The sequence below is a fragment of the Carcharhinus amblyrhynchos genome, chromosome 13, assembly GCF_965287045.1.
Source record: "Carcharhinus amblyrhynchos chromosome 13, sCarAmb.v2.hapA, whole genome shotgun sequence".
In the NCBI taxonomy this organism is placed as follows: Eukaryota; Metazoa; Chordata; class Chondrichthyes; order Carcharhiniformes; family Carcharhinidae; genus Carcharhinus; species Carcharhinus amblyrhynchos.
In genome coordinates this window covers 7575370-7591157 of record NC_137336.1, presented here as the reverse complement: position 1 = coordinate 7591157, position 15788 = coordinate 7575370, and the positions used below count along the sequence as shown (strand labels likewise).

The 15788-nt window shown below is 44.6% G+C and overlaps 1 protein-coding gene across 1 annotated transcript; it reads left to right on the top strand.

Moving 5' to 3' along the window:
- Positions 1 to 5209: 5209 nt before the first annotated feature.
- LOC145351435 (dead end protein homolog 1-like) lies at positions 5210 to 15788 on the top strand. Its single transcript, XM_080201028.1, has 4 exons — positions 5210 to 5335; positions 10405 to 10872; positions 13004 to 13501; positions 15721 to 15788. The coding sequence occupies exons 1-4, from the start codon at positions 5215 to 5217 to the stop codon at positions 15786 to 15788; spliced, it is 1155 nt and encodes a 384-aa protein (XP_080057154.1). The 5' UTR covers positions 5210 to 5214.

Sequence of the window (15788 nt, the reverse complement as noted above, 5' to 3'; positions counted from 1 at the left end):
TCTGAAGGAACTCCTGTTACCTGAACATTTGGATTATACAAAAATCTTTGGTGATGGAGCATTCTTTAGTATCTGCACTGGTGTAATAGCTGGGTTTGTTTTATTCTTTGACAGAATGTGAGTATCACTGGTTGGTCAGCATTTATTGCCCATCTCTAGTTGTCTTTGATAAAGTGATGATGAGGTGCCTTCTTGAACCATTGCAGTCCATGTGGTGTAGGTACATCCACAGTGCTCTTGGGGAGGAAGTTTCAGGATTTTGATCCAACTCCTGAAAATGAGAGCTCAAATCTCCACTGTTGACTTGAAGGAAAGCAGTGAAATCTGTCAAACTGAACGGATGTTGTTGTCAGCTATTGATGTATGCTGTGTTCTACACAAATCTTTAAAGCTGGCAGGACTATTTATTTTGTTACTATTGTAAACCACTGCTTAGACCTCAGCTGGAGAATTGCATCATGTTCAGGTCACTGCATGCGGGGTAATAGGAGAGGATGCAAAGGAGATAGAACCATAGAAAAGTTACAGCACAAAAGGAGGCTATTCAGCCCATCTTGCCTATGCTAGCCCTAGCACACCCAAGTGTCTTTTCTAATCCCACCTTTATTGCACCCAGCTCATAGTCCTGTCTTTTACAGCACTTAAGGTGCAGATCCAGATACTTTTTAGAGTTTAGAGTCTCTGCCTCCACCACCAACTTGGGCAATGAATTCCAGACACCCATGTAAAAAAAAGTTCTTTCTCATGTCCACTCTACAACTACTTATCAGGAATACATAGAGAGACAGGAGAGAAGCTGTGATTGGTCTCAATGAACAGCACTAATACTCAGGTGAGTTCCCACTCTTATCATCATACTTTTGGAATTCAGGTAAAGCTTGTACCATTCACTATTTTTGCAATCTGTGGCCAATTCATGCAGGATTTTGGAGGTGAGTTTAAGAAGAAGTTTCAAATTTGCATTAAGTTTATTATTTCCACTGAAACTTGGGATTGCGGCATCAAGGGCAAGGTTATATATCCAGCAAATAGGGATAGTAAGGAATAGGGCAGGAAAAGTGGAAGCGGAGCTAGAAACTATGCGATGATTTTATTGAATCCTGAGCAAGCTTGAGATGTCAAATGACCTGTTCCTATATTCCCAACACAGGAGGAGGTTGAGGAGAGTTTTAAAGTGTTTGAAATGAACAAGCTGCCAGAGGAGTAGTAGAGGTGGGTTCAATGTTGTCTTTTAAAAAACATTTAGTCAATTACATGGGTAAGATGGATATAGAGGCATATGGGCTAAATGCGGGCAATTGGGAGTAGAATAGGGATTTTTTAAAAAAAAGAGCAGTATAAACAAGTTGGGCTGATTGGCCTGTTCCTATGCTGTAAACTTCTATGACTCTGAGGTACTCGGGGGAAATTATTCCGACTAGCAGGAAGGTCAGTAACAAGAAGCTACAGATTTAAGATAGTTATCTAAAAAGTCAGTAAGACAATAAGGAGCAATCTGTTCATTTTAGTGAGTTATGGTCTGGAATTGCTATCTGAAGGGTGGTGGGAACAGATTAATTCAGAATCTTCAATAGGGGCTTGGACAAGTACTTAAAAGGAAAACTTTATAGAGCTTTGGTGAACAGGCAGGTCTAATGACTGAAGATTCTGTCCAAGAGCCAGTACAGGTTCAGTGGACTGAATAGCTTCCTTCTATCTTTTGATTCTGTGAGCAGTTACAGCTGTGAAGAATCACCTAATGCTAAAGCTTTATTTAATATTAGGACCAGGAAGCAAGTTGAATGATCTAATTAATGTTCAAGATTATGGAGTGAGTTAAAGTGTGACTCTTTCCACTGATTCACAAGAGTTTACAGAAAGTACATAATCATAAATGCTTCCACGCCCGCTGGGCACCGCAGGGGCTGAGGTGTGTTATAGACCCTTACAATCACATTTTGATTTAACGTTTTAAGTTTCCTTTGGACTTTGGTTTCTGTTCGGGCCGTTTCCCCCCCGCCCCGCCCCCCCGCCCCACCGCCCCACCCCCCCCCCCCCGCCCCACCCCCACCCCCCCCCGCCCCCCCCCCCCACCCCCCCCCGCCCCCCCCCGCCCCCCCCCCCCACCCCCCCCCCCCCCCCCCGCCCCCCCCCCCCCCCCACCCCCCCCACCCCCCCCCCCCACCCCCCCCACCCCCCCCCCCCCCCCCCCACTTCCTTTTTGGGGGGCTGCCCCTCTTAATTTGTCCCTAAGTTAATTTGAGTTTGTTTTACTCGTTGGGTACACGAAAGAACTACATTATCATAAACGAGAAATCAAGATAAGATTCTTCACACAGAGGGTGGTTGGAATGAGTAATCTGTCCCAGGCTACCACTGAAACAGAGTCAATAAATACTAGAATTAAGATAGCTAGAATAATAAAAGGGAGAGGCAGCATGTAGACAATTTTAGGGGAGAAAAAAACACCTCAATGGTAGAAGGTGAAATAGATTGATCTGGAATTTTTTCACCTTGTATTTCCAATATTCCTAATCACTGGATTCATTCAGATGGTCCACCCAGGTTCGGATCAGGCAGGCTGATCTCTCAGACTAGGGTAAAGTTAATGATCAGGAATAATCAATGAGGTTTAACCAAAGCGTTGCCTGATGCAATTTTTCAAAGCCATCTTGGCCAAAGTTCATTAAATTGATTGCAGAGATGAGGAGTTTGTTGTGTGAAGAGAGATTGAACAGTTTAGGCCTATACTTGCTGGAATTTAGAAGAATAAGGGGAGATTAAATTGAGGTAAACAAGACGATAAAATGTATGGACAAAATAGACGTGGAGCAGATGCTTCCTCTTGAGGCATTCTAGGATGAGAAGTCATAGTTTAAGAATAAGGGGTAGCAAATTTAAAACAGAGTTCAGAAGAGACCACTCCCAAAGGGTTGTGAATTTGTGGAACTACCCCAAAGTGCAGTGGATGCTGGGACAATGAGCAAATTTAATGAGTTAGATTTTTAATTGGTAATGATTGAAGGGTTATGGGAGGAGACAGGAAAATGGGAATCAGGAGCATATCAGCCATGATCGAATGGTGGTGCAGACTTGATGGGCCGAATGGCCTAATTCTGCTCCAATGTCTTATGAACTAAGATGAAGTACCTGATTTAAGTCTGGGATGGGATGCAATGCCTCATTGTATCAGCGTGGATTTTGTTCCTTTTGCGGAGACCATAAATTGGATTAAATTTTACCCTTTTTTGGATAGAATTTTTTTTGTTATTTACTGTACTTTTAATTAAATTAAAACGTGTAATAAGTAATTCTGTGGGGCAACTACCAGTTTGGGAGATAGAAAATGGGATGCTGGCCTTCATAGCGAGGGGGATTGAATATAAATGTAGGGAGGTCTTGCTGCAGCTGTATAGGGCATTGGTGAGGCCGCAGCTGGAGTACTGTGTGCAGTTTTGGTCGCCATACTTACGCAAGGATATTTTGGCCTTGGAGGGAGTGCAGAGGAGGTTTACTAAGCTGATGCCGGGGTTGAGCTATGAGGAGAGGCTGAATAAACTAGGCTTGTACTCGTTAGAGTTTAGAAGAATGAGGGGAGATCTCATTGAGACATATAAGATGATGAATGGGATGGATAGGATAGAAGTGGAGAGGTTCTTCCTGCTTAGAAAGGACAGTAGGACTAGAGGGCACAGCCTCAAGATAAAGGGGGGGCGGTTTAGAACGGAGTTGAGGAGGAACTTCTTCACTCAAAGGGTGGTGAATCTCTGGAATTCTCTACCCGTTGAAGTGGTGGAGGCTGCCTTGCTAAATATTTTTAAGACGTGGGTTGATGGGTTTTTGATATGCGAGGGGATTAAGGGTTATGGGGAGAGGGCGGGAATGTGGAACTGAGCCACGACAGATCAGCCATGATCTTATTGAATGGCGGGGCAGGCTCGAGGGGCTAGATGGCCTACTCCTGCTCCTATTTCTTATGTTCTTAAAATGCATTGGCTGCTTAGGGGTGGATGTAAAGTGAATAGAACCAGTCTTGAGACAGAGCCTTCCTTCTCGTTTTACCCCATGATATCTGATAGAATTCAAATGGGTTTTTTTTGCTCTTTGTATTTGCTTTAACTGTCTGGAGTTTTAACAATCAACACCCCCACACCCGCAATGAGAAAAGGTCCCCACATCTCTTGGTCCCAGTACAGTTTCGGAAGGAACTGACCGACGCTGCGCTGCCCACACTGAGACTTGGGGCTGTATAAAGGGGTGGAGATGTTTGTGTACAAACCTTGCATGTGCTCAATGACGCATTAGGTCAGAACCAGCAAGAACAGGTTGGTGGATGGACAGTTCGTTGTTTGGCAGATCAATCAGCCCGGCTAACGTTTCGGAAATGTTGAGATTTAGCGGCTGCACAGTGTGTGTAGCCTACACGTGTACCGTGTAATGTAACTGTGTCGAAATGGACATTAATCAGTTTTGCAATCCGGGAGTCCTTTTTATTTGGTGCTTTAATTGTATTTGGAAGACTGGGAGCCTGTCCGAAATTGGACGGCCAGTTGACTTTTTTGTCGGCTTCGTTCTCCTTCTCTATCGGGTACTTTACAAAGTGACTGTCTGGGTTGCGACTCTGAAGCTGATGTTTGACCAGCATCGCAGCTCACTGTCTGCCCCTCCTTACACACTGCAATGGTGGTGGTGGGCAGATACCATTGTGACTAGGAGCCAGAACCCCACCCCGGGTGATTTTTAATCTTTATTCTACCATGCTTTATCCAGCAGTGTAGAGATGAAACTACTTGACGCAGAGTTATACAAATTACAGAATCATTTTGTCCTGTGGTTGGTGACAGTTAAAAGGCAATATTTATACCAGGCTCAAAAACCACTCAAAGTCTGAACTGAAAGTAACACTTTCTGAGGCTGGCACACCTTTCAGTTTGTGGAGATTTAATGGGGACTTATTTATCAAGGCTATTTTACCTATCCCAAAATTCAAAGCATTGTTAACAGTGTTGGCTTAACTGAAAGTATTATTGGAGTTTGAATTTTGATACAGGAAGGGGGTTCCACCTTTGTGTACATAGTACATTTCAAAAGTGTGTGTGGTCTCCTGCGGGAAGGTATATTTTAATGTAGGGAACTTCTTAGTCCTCTGAATACATCTTTTTTCTCCCTTTCAGAATTGTTTTTGTAAAACTTCTGTTATAAAATTCTAAATGCCTATGCCTTAATATTTTACAGATGATGGCGAACGTCTTGTTGACCTCGGTTAATAAGTTGGCGTTGGAAGCATGGGTAGAAGCAACGGGTATCAGCCTGGTCCAAATTAATGGGCAAAGGAAGTTTGGCGGACCACCTCCAGGTTTGTCACAAGACATGTTCCCTTAACTCGCACACCGCCTGCTGCCAATGTAATTTCCCATTTTTTTTTACAATCCCAAACCAGACATCCGTTCGATCGATTTTGAAGGTGCCGTGCAGAATGACCTTTGCTTAGGACCATACGAACAGAAACATTCAGCTCCTCGAGCCTGGTCTGGCAATTGTTTATGGCAGATTTGTATGTTCACTCTACGTACCCGCCTTGGCTCCATATTCCTTCACGAATATCATCTTGAACAAACCCCCAGCCTCAGTAGATTTAGTTGTTTGTGGGGGAAGGTTTCCAGCATCCTTTTTAAGCTAAAGTTTATTTATTATTGTCACAAGCAAGCTTACATTAGAACCATACACTACAGAAAGAGGCCATTCTGCCCGTCGAGTCTGCACCGACCACAATCCCATCCAGGCTCTACCCCTGTACATAAGAACATAAGAACGTAAGAAATAGGAGCAGGAGTAGGCCATCTAGCCCTTCGAGCCTGCCCTGCCATTCAGTAAGATCATGGCTGATCTGTCGTGGCTCAGTTCCACATTCCCACCCTCTCCCCATAACCCTTAATCCCCTCTCTTATCAAAAACCCATCAACTCGCGTCTTAAAAATATTTAGCGAGGTAGCCTCCACCACTTCAACGGGCAGAGAATTCCAGAGATTCACCACCCTTTGAGTGAAGAAGTTCCTCCTCAACTCCGTTCTAAACCGCCCCCCCTTTATCTTGAGGCTGTGCCCCCTAGTCCTACTGTCCTTTCTGAGCGGGAAGAGCCTCTCCACCTCTATCCTATCCATCCCATTCATCATCTTATACGTCTCAATGAGATCTCCCCTCATTCTTCTAAACTCTAACAAGTACGAGCCTAGTTTATTCAGCCTCTCCTCATAGCTCAGCCCCCTCAACTCCGGTATCAGCCTAGTAAACCTCCTCTGCACTCCCTCCAAGGCCAAAATATCCTTGCGTAAGTACGGCGCCCAAAACTCCCAAAAGTACGGCACACAGTACTCCAGCTGCGGCCTCACCAATGCCCTAAACAGCCGCAGCAAGACCTCCCTACTTTTATATTCAATCCCCCTTGCTATGAAGGCCAGCATCCCATTCGCCTTCCTGACCACCTGCTGCACCTGCAAGCTGGGTTTTTGCGACTCATGCACAAGGACCCCAAGGTCCCTCTGCACCGTCGCCTGCTGCAGTTTTTCGCCACGTAAGTAATAATCATTCCTACCAAAGTGGACCACGTGCATTTGTCCTATTAGTCCCCCTGACACTAAGGGACAATTTTAGCATGGCCAATCCATCTAACGTTAACACTGCAGTGAAGTCACTGTGAAAATTCCCTGGTTGCCACACTCAGGCGCCTGTTTGGGGGTACACTGGAGGAGAATTTAGCATAGCCAATGCACCTAGCCTGTATGTCTTTTGGACTGTGGGAGGAAACCAGAGCACCCGGAGGAAACCCAGGCAGGTACTAAGAGAATGTGTAGACTGCACACGGACAGTGATCTGGTGCAGTAGTTAGCACCGCTGCCTCATAGTGCCAGGGACCTGGGTTCGATTCCTGGCTTGGGTCACTGTGTGGCGTTTACATGTTCTCCCCTGTTTGCATGGGTTTTCTCTGGGTGCTCCAGTTTCCTCCCACAGTTTGAAAAACCGTGCTGGTTAGGTGCATTCACCTGAACCAGCGCCGGAGTGTGGTGACTCAGGAAATTTCACAGTAACTTTATTGCAGTGTTTATGTAAGCCCTACTTGTGACTAATAAATAAACCTTCAAACCTTCGTCCAAGCCAGGAATCAAATCCAGGTCTCTGGTGCTGTGAGGCAGCAGTGCTTACTCACTGTTGCCCAGTATATGAAGAAATGCTTTCTAATGACACTCTGAGCATGCTCGTTTTAAGGTTATTTCCCCCTTGCTGTCAGCAGGGAAAGTAGCTTACCTTTATCTACACTGTCAATTCTTTGTTTTCAACACCTTAATCATCCATACGCCAGGAAATACAGGGCCAGTTGCTGTGATCTGTTCTCATTTCTTTAGCCTTGTTAGACCTCAGTAAATTAGCTGAGAAACAGATGAAGAATGATCGGCTGCTATCGCATTTACATCGAAACAGTTTCGGCGGGTGCCTTTCGAAAGTAAAGCGGCAGCAGCGATTTTGGAGTGAGGTGGTTCTCTAACTTTTGAAATGCAGAGTAGATACCTCCAGCAAGCAACAGCCATATCCCACAAAATAATAAAATAAAACCTACCAATAATGCAAGGAGTTGAGTAATATGATAAAAATCTTAAACCAAGGAAATAAGAGAGAAATGTTAGATTCTCAGCTCCTAAATACTCAGTGATCAAGTCTTTTGGATTGCCAGTGGGAATAGTTATTTTCGTGTGACTTCAGAGCTAATGGTCTCGTCGGGAAGAGGAGGTGTGTATCGAATCGTATTTATGTTGATTCAGTGATGTGCAGTTTTCTCCCCGTGTCATAAGAACATAAGAAGCAGGAGTAGGCCATCTGACCCTGAGCCTGCTCTGCCATTCAGTAAGATCATGGCTGATCTTTTCATGGACTCAGCTGTACTTACCCGCCCGCTCACCATAACCCTTAATTCCTTTACTGTTCAAAAAGGAGACTTGAGCACAAAAAAGTCAGGCTAATCATGAGACAATAAGTCAGATCCATGCCTGAGCTCTCCAGTGGATGTTTAGAAAGTTAATAAGAACATAAGAAATAGGAGCAGGAGTAGGCCATCTAGCCCTTCGAGCCTGCCCCGCCATTCAATAAGATCATGGCTGATCTGAAGTGGATCAGTTCCACTTTCCCGCTTTCTCCCCATAACCCTTAATTCCCTTGTCTATCAAAAACCTATTTACCTGTGACTTAAATATATTTAGCGAGGTAGCCTCCACCACTTCAACGGGCAGAGAATTCTGTAAGTTCTATAAGCAGGGAGATCCTCCCTGGTGCCCTGGCCAATATTTATTCTTCCACAAATGTCACTCAAACAGATTGTCTGATCGTTATTACAGTGTGGGTGTGGAGATAATCCGCATTGGACAAAAATAAGATTCAGAATACTTTCTAAATGCTGAAAAGTTTCTCGAGGCCTAGGAAAAACTGGAGAGATCGTTACTTTACCATCGTAGATTTTATTTTCATTCGGAGATGTGGGCATCATTGGCTTGCCCAGCATTTATTGCCCTCGAGAAGGTGGTGGGGAGTAGCCTTTTTGAACCACTATAGTCCATGTGATATAAAAATATCATGCACAGGCATTGATTTTGTTATCAGTGCTAATTAAGTGCTGCTGTTTTTATATATCTCTTTAGCTCTTTATCTCTAGAGAACATAAATAAGTTATGCAACAGCTTTACAAACACCTGGTTGAGGCACTCCTCCAGTTCCCGCTCTTAGTACCTCATCTTGGGGAGGATATATTGATTTTGGTGGATGTTCCAAGTAAGCTTACTGGAATGATCCTCTGATTACAGAAGGTTAAATTACAATGAGTGACTGTGCAGCATTTTTTAATTCCTGGAAACTGGAGTATTTATTTTGATCAATATTATGATGAGCTGTTGATGTGGATATGGCGAAAGGCTATTCCTACAGCTCGAAGGTCAGAGATTGGGGGGCATAAACTAAAAATTAGAGCCGCACTTTTCCAAGGGAAACATCTGGACAGGTCAATGTTTGTAACTCTTTATGAATGGCAATCTGTGCTAATTGATGTTAGATTTCAGATTTAAATTGGCAGGGGTATGAGAAAAGGTGGATAACTAAAGTTGGTTCGCAGGTAGGAAGCCAAGAGTTGGCATAAATGGGTCTTTTTCTGATTGGCAGTGAGTGACTAGTGGGGTTCTGCAGGGATCTGTGCTAGGACCCCAACTGTTCACATTATATATAAACGATTTGGAAGAGGCAACTGAATATTTTATCCCCAAATTTGCAGTTGATACAAAGTTGACTGGGAGAGTGAGCTGTGAGGAGGATGCAGAGATGCTTCAGCATGATTTGGACAGGCTGAGTGTGTGGGTATCTGCAGGGCAGATGTAATTGAATGAGAGATTATCCACTTTGGCAGCAGTAGTAGGAGGACAGATTATTGCTTGAATGGATGGATGTAAATTAAGAGAGGTGGATACTCACCTTGGCGTCCTCATGCATCAGTTGCTGAAAGTAAGCACACCGGTACAGCTGGCAGTAAAGAAGGCAAATGGTATGTTGGCCTTTATAGCGAGTGGATTTGAGAATAGGAGTAAGGATGCTTTGCTGCAATTGTATGGGGCATTGGTGAGACCACACCTGGAGTATTGTGTGCATTTTTGGTGCCTGTATCTGAGGGAGGATGTCCTTGCTATAGAGGGAGTGCAGTGAAAGTTTACCACGCTGATTCCTGGGTCTGACATATGAGGAGGGACTAAATCGGTTTGAATTATATTCACTGGAGTTTAGAAGAGTGTGAGGGGATCTCGTAGAAACTTAAAATTCTAATAGGGTTAGACAGGGTAGATTCAGAAAAAATGTTTCCAGTGCTGGGTGAGTCCAAAGCTAGGGGCCATACTTTGAGGATAAGGGGTAAATCTTTTATAAATTTCTTCATCCAAATGATGGTGAATGTGTGGAATTCACTACCATAGAATGTAGTGGAGGCCAAAACATTGCCTGATTTTCAAGAAGAAATTAGATATAGCTCTCGGGGCTAAAAAGGATTAAGGACTATGGGGGGAAGGGGGGAATCAGGATACTAAATTTGACGAGTCTGCTCCATCTTTCACTTTGATCAAAGTGCTGAATGGCCTACTCCTAGTTTCTATATGTTTCTGTACAGGGTTAGGCTGCAGATCAGCCCTAATCTCATTCTGTGGTGCAATGCATTCGATGGGCTGAATGGCCTTTTCCTGTGTTTCTGTGTCATGTGTTGGCCCTTGTGCAAAGTAATTGCCGCATGTTCTACATTGTAACAGTGACTACGTTTAACACTACAGAAATACAAGCCTTTTAGTATCCCTATTTGTCATTTGGCTCTCTGGACAAGTTAGACTTTAGGTGTTCCATTTTATTCTGCAGGTTGGACTGGCCCCCCTCCTCTCTCTGGATCTGAGGTCTTCATTGGTAAACTCCCCCAGGACCTCTACGAGGACCAGCTAATCCCGTTGTTTCAGTCAGTTGGTAAACTCTACGAGTTCCGTCTCATGATGACATTCAGTGGTGAGAACCGAGGGTTTGCATATGCCAAGTATGCCAATCGCTGGTATGCCCAGTGCGCCATTACAATGTTCAACGGCTACCAAATCTGTGAGGGGTTCCCCATTGTGGTGTGCAGAAGCACTGAGAAAAATGAGCTGTGTGTCAGAGGCATCCCGTGGGGGAAGCAAAGGCTGGAGGTACTGGAGGTGCTGAAGGAGGTGACAGAGGGAGTGATGGACTTGTCACTCCACCTGAACACGGAGCGGAGGAAGAAGATGTCAACGCTTGCTATTGTCAAGTATGAGAATCACCGAGCTGCAGCAATGGCAAAGAAGAGGCTTGTAGAAGGTAGAGTTCCTTCTGTTTTTAGAATATCAGTGTTAATTATTTTGGGCATCACACCACCACCTTTTCCTGGGCAATTGAGGATGGGAAATGAAAACTGACCTTGCCAACCAGTGACACAGCAATTTCATTACTAGTTCTGGGCTGGCATTTTGGGGAACCTTAAGGTTAAATTTGATGATCCAGGTGTGATCTGGAGCGACTGGTGAATACGAAACTAAAATTGAAACATTATTTTGGCATCATTTAATTTTGGATGAAATTTAAAACTTCAAACAGACTGAAACAGAAGTGAAGAATGACAATAAAAACTTTATATTGTGTCTTATCATACCAAATGTAATTACCTTTCTGCAAATACCCTTTGATGTTTTTGCAATTGCAGTTCCATTTTGTGCACCACAGTGATAATTGAATAAAGAGTTTACTGGTTTTGACAGTGAGAAACTGAGGAAAGTTGGCAAGATCACTGGAGGAAAACAGGATTATTGTATCTGACAGATTGGAGACCTTTTCATGCGATGTAATAAGATTCCCGATAACTACGAGTCTGTCTTGCTCTTTGTAGCTTATAGTTGGTTAGGATGTTGGAACGTTACCAATTAATGGAGTTTCAAGTCACTTGTTAAGAGACAGGGTCAGAATTGTGGAACTTTTCATTTATTATTTCTCGCAGTGTGGGTGTCACTGGCTAGGCCAGCATTTATTGCCTGTCCCTAATTGCCCTTAGGAAGGCATTAGTGAGCCGCCTTTTTGAACCTCGAGTCCACGTGGTGTAGAAACATCCATAGTGCTGTTAGAGATGGAGCTTTGTGGGTCACCAGGATTTAGACCCATTGACTGTGAAGGGACAGCAAAATGGGATGATAATATCTTGGAGTGCTGGGGAACAGCTTATTGCTGAGTATGTGTCCTTGATTCAGAACCTGGTTCTGAAAAGCTGTTATTTCTATTTCTGTTTCCCAAATCATAGAATCCCTACAGTGCAGAAGGAGGCCATTCAGCCCATTGGTTCTGAACTTACTCTCTAAAGGGCATCTTACCCAGGATCAGCCCTCCTACCCTATCCTCATAACCCTATGCATTTACAATGGCTAATCCAAAGACATGTAGGTTTGTTGGATACGAAGACGCATGGGCAGTCCACCTTACCTGCACATGAATATAAAAGTAGGGAGGTCTTGCTGCAGCTGTATAGGGCATTGGTGAGGCCGCAGCTGGAGTACTGTGTGCAGTTTTGGGCGCCGCACCTGCGCAAGGATATTTTGGCCCTGGAGGGAGTGCAGAGGAGGTTTACTAGGCTGATACCGGAGTTGAGGGGATTGAGCTATGAGGAGAGGCTGAATAAACTAGGCTTGTACTCGTTAGAGTTTAGAAGAATGAGGGGAGATCTCATTGAGACGTATAAGATGATGAATGGGATGGATAGGATAGAGGTGGAGAGACTCTTCCCGCTCAAAAAAGACAGTAGGACTAGGGGGCACAGCCTCAAGATAAAGGGGAGGCGGTTTAGAACGGAGTTGAGGAGGAACTTCTTCACTCAAAGGGTGGTGAATCTCTGGAATTCTCTGCCCGTTGAAGTGGTGGAGGCTGCCTCGCTAAATATTTTTAAGAAGCGGGTTGATGGGTTCTTGATAAGAGAGGGGATTAAGGGTTATGGGGAGAGGGCGGGAAAGTGGAACTGAGCCACAACAGATCAGCCATGATCTTATTGAATGGCGGGGCAGGCTCGAAGGGCTAGATGGCCTACTCCTGCTCCTATTTCTTATGTTCTTATGTTCTTATGTTATCTCCACAGTGTGGAGGAAACCAGAACACTCGGAGGAAACCCACTCAGACATGGGGGAAATGTGACCAAATCACCTAAATCTGGAATTGAATCTGACTCTCTGGTGCTGTGAGGCAGCAATGCCACCGTGCTGCCTGATACTACCAGACCACCATGGTTTTCACCTTCTGTTTTTATCTCTGATCTCTAGCACGCATAGTATTTTGATTTTTATTGAGTTTTACCTTGCTTGCAGTGTGGTTAATTCAATAGCCATTAAGTTGGTTGTTAATTTTGACCATAATAATAAAAGCTGAAATTTTGTGTGTTTGCTGGTAATTTCTTCTGCATTTTCTTCCTCTCCAGGTTGTATTGAGCTCTGGGGCCAAGCCATTGAGGTTGACTGGGTGAAACCAGAAGGAAAACAGCAGAGGCTTTTCTCCAAGCCCAACTTGCCCCTGGCTCCCTTGCCGGCACTGACCCACGGGCTCCCTCTGCCACTGCTAAGAAGTTCCACCATGCCTGACTTTGACATCTCCTCTGGCTGTGGCCAAAGTATTGTCCCTATTGGGCCTGGCAGCCAGCTGACTCACCAGCTGTACCTGAAGCGGGGCCGAGGTTCGCCAAGTACAGGGTGTGATGATGTTCAACGTCTGAATGCCTACTGCATGAAGATGCAGCTCGGGACTCCAATTTATAGCATCCAAACTCTGAGTTCTGACGAACCTTCCTTTCTGTTTAAAGTCTACTTGCCGGGACTTGGTGCATGTTTCAGCGGGACGGTCACCCCGACTCCAGGTGATCCAACTTTGGGAAAGGACGTAACAAAACGAGAAGCTGCACGCCAGATCCTCCTGTATTTAGGTGAGTAAACCTGCATTACCTGTAAGGCTATTGGAATCCGTGACCTCTACCATCTTGGAAGGACAAGAGCAACAAGGCAGCACCTGCAAGTTTCCAAGTCGCACGCCATCCTGACTTGGAACTATAATGCTGTTCCTTCACTAGAAAGGTACAGAAAATAATTTGAACGACTAGTTGGCTTTCTCCTTGGAGGAGACGGGAATATGAAACTTGGAAGTGATATTACCACTATGCAAAATATCTAGTGAGGTATTCTACCTGAAGTAAGTGTGTTATGTTCAGGCAATGTACTTCAAGAAAGAATCATAGAATCCTACAGTGCGAAAGGCCGTTCGGCCCATCGAGTCTGCACCAACTACAATCCCACCCAGGCCCCGTTTCCATAACCTCATGCATTTACACTGCTAGCCCCCTTGACACTTGAGGGGCAATTTAGCATGGTCAGTCCACCTAAGCCCCACATCTTTGGAGTGTGGGAGGAAACAGGAGCATCCAGAGGAAACCCAGGCAGATGGAGAACCTGCAAACATCACAAGGCATTGAGCCAAGACAGAATTGAACCTGGGTCCTTGGCGCTGATTAGATATTAGTCTTTAGAGGTGACGTTGCATTAATTCATTAGAATGATACCAAGATGCAGTGGATTAAATTATGGGGACAGGCGGCATGGACTTGGCTTGTAGTTACTCCAGTATAATTGGTGTTTTAAGGGAAACTAGTGCCCCCTGGTGGTGGGAGACAGTCTAGAACAAGGGCACATAATGGCCTATCTTTTATTTTGATGTTCATTAGGTGATGCTAAAAGGCATTTCACACAGTGAGGTGGAATGGAATTCTTTTGCAACCCCCCACTTTAAAAATCTGAGCTTAAATTGAACATTTCAAATCATAAGATGAATAAAATTTTAAAGAATGTGGGACTAGGGCAGATAAATTAAGTAAACGTACAGATCAACCAAGATCTAAAGGCTGTGTGGCCTACATTTGTTCCAACAGGAGAAGCAAATTTGGACTCGTTTGGCATTTAGATTCCTGTTCCATATGCACTTTGATAGATCGATTGTAGAGAATTTTGATCTGCTGGGACCAGAATTTGAATTGGACACCATTAATTGAATGAGACTTTTTTCCTGTCTCAAATTTGTACTGAATCCACCACCTCCACATTCGTTAACGGGGCAAAAATTCAGCCTCGTTGCTAGGCAATCTGATTGGCCAGCAGCTTTGTATAGTCCTAACAACTGCATTGGCCAGGACGGTGTCTGTGAGCAGTCGCACAGATTCAAAGTCCAGGAATAGGTAAGTGAGGGTGGGTCCCATGATAGATGGGGAGATGCCCAGCTGGTGAGAGGGGACAGAGGGGATGGCGTCATGATGGAAATACCTGGAGGGAGGGAGCATGCTTCTGGGGGGCAAGGCATCCCTGGGATTAGGTGGTGTGCTTTATGTGAAAGGCGGACCCTTGAAGGAAGCCACCCCTCCCACCCTGCTTCCCCCATTCTCTGCTTGAGCAGGGTGAGCTGCCAGCCATCCTCCTCTGGCCCACTCCTGAATTCCTTCTGCCAGCCCTTAAGATTGAAGCTGGGCAGGGTGTGGTCTTTATTGGCTGCCAAATAGGAGTCTCCGTTGGGGTTTTGGGGAGTGTGATCCCATTTGCAATAGGTACACAATATAACAGTAACTGGTGGATCGGTCAGACATGTTTGTGTGTGTGTGTCCCTTGTCTGGCCAATGTGAAATTGTGAACAGGTCATGAAAGGGCAGTAGGAAGACCCCCCCCCCCGCAACCCCTTTCCAATTTGCAAACCCGTTGGGCAGAATTTTGTAGTCCCGTGCCAATGTGCTTTTTTTTTTTGACCGATCTCCCATTGCCATTATGTACATCTATTGATGGATTCATAAGTGTTCTCTGGCTCTGTTGCTTTTTATACGTTTTTTAATGTACTCCATCATATTCATGGTCAAAATCTGCCCAATTTCCACAGTTTCCTGCATTTGCATAAAAGGTTTTGGACCAAGTTGCAGATAAAACTTTGAGAGTTGCCTTTTTTTTTTGGAATGCTGCTGTAATCAGAGACCCAAATCATTTTCCTGTAAAATGTGTACAGTCCATTTGAAAAGATTTTGAGTTGACGCTAGTTTTAGTCTTGTCTGTGTAATACACCTGGGATAGAACGCTTCTTTCTACATGCTATTAATGGTTTTTATTTCTGTTGCAGGTCACTCCATGGGTTTTGATGGCTTTAATCTCCCTAATGCCTCGACTCTGGAGAAACCATCTAAATAA

Excerpts from the sequence above, each read along its gene's own strand:
- LOC145351435 (XM_080201028.1), top strand. The coding sequence starts at position 5,215 with ATGATGGCGAACGTCTTGTTGACCTCGGTTAATAAGTTGGCGTTGGAA. Across the intron at positions 10,873-13,003 it reads AAAGAAGAGGCTTGTAGAAG|GTTGTATTGAGCTCTGGGGC; the intron begins GTAGAGTTCCTT and ends CTTCCTCTCCAG. Across the intron at positions 13,502-15,720 it reads CCAGATCCTCCTGTATTTAG|GTCACTCCATGGGTTTTGAT; the intron begins GTGAGTAAACCT and ends TTTCTGTTGCAG.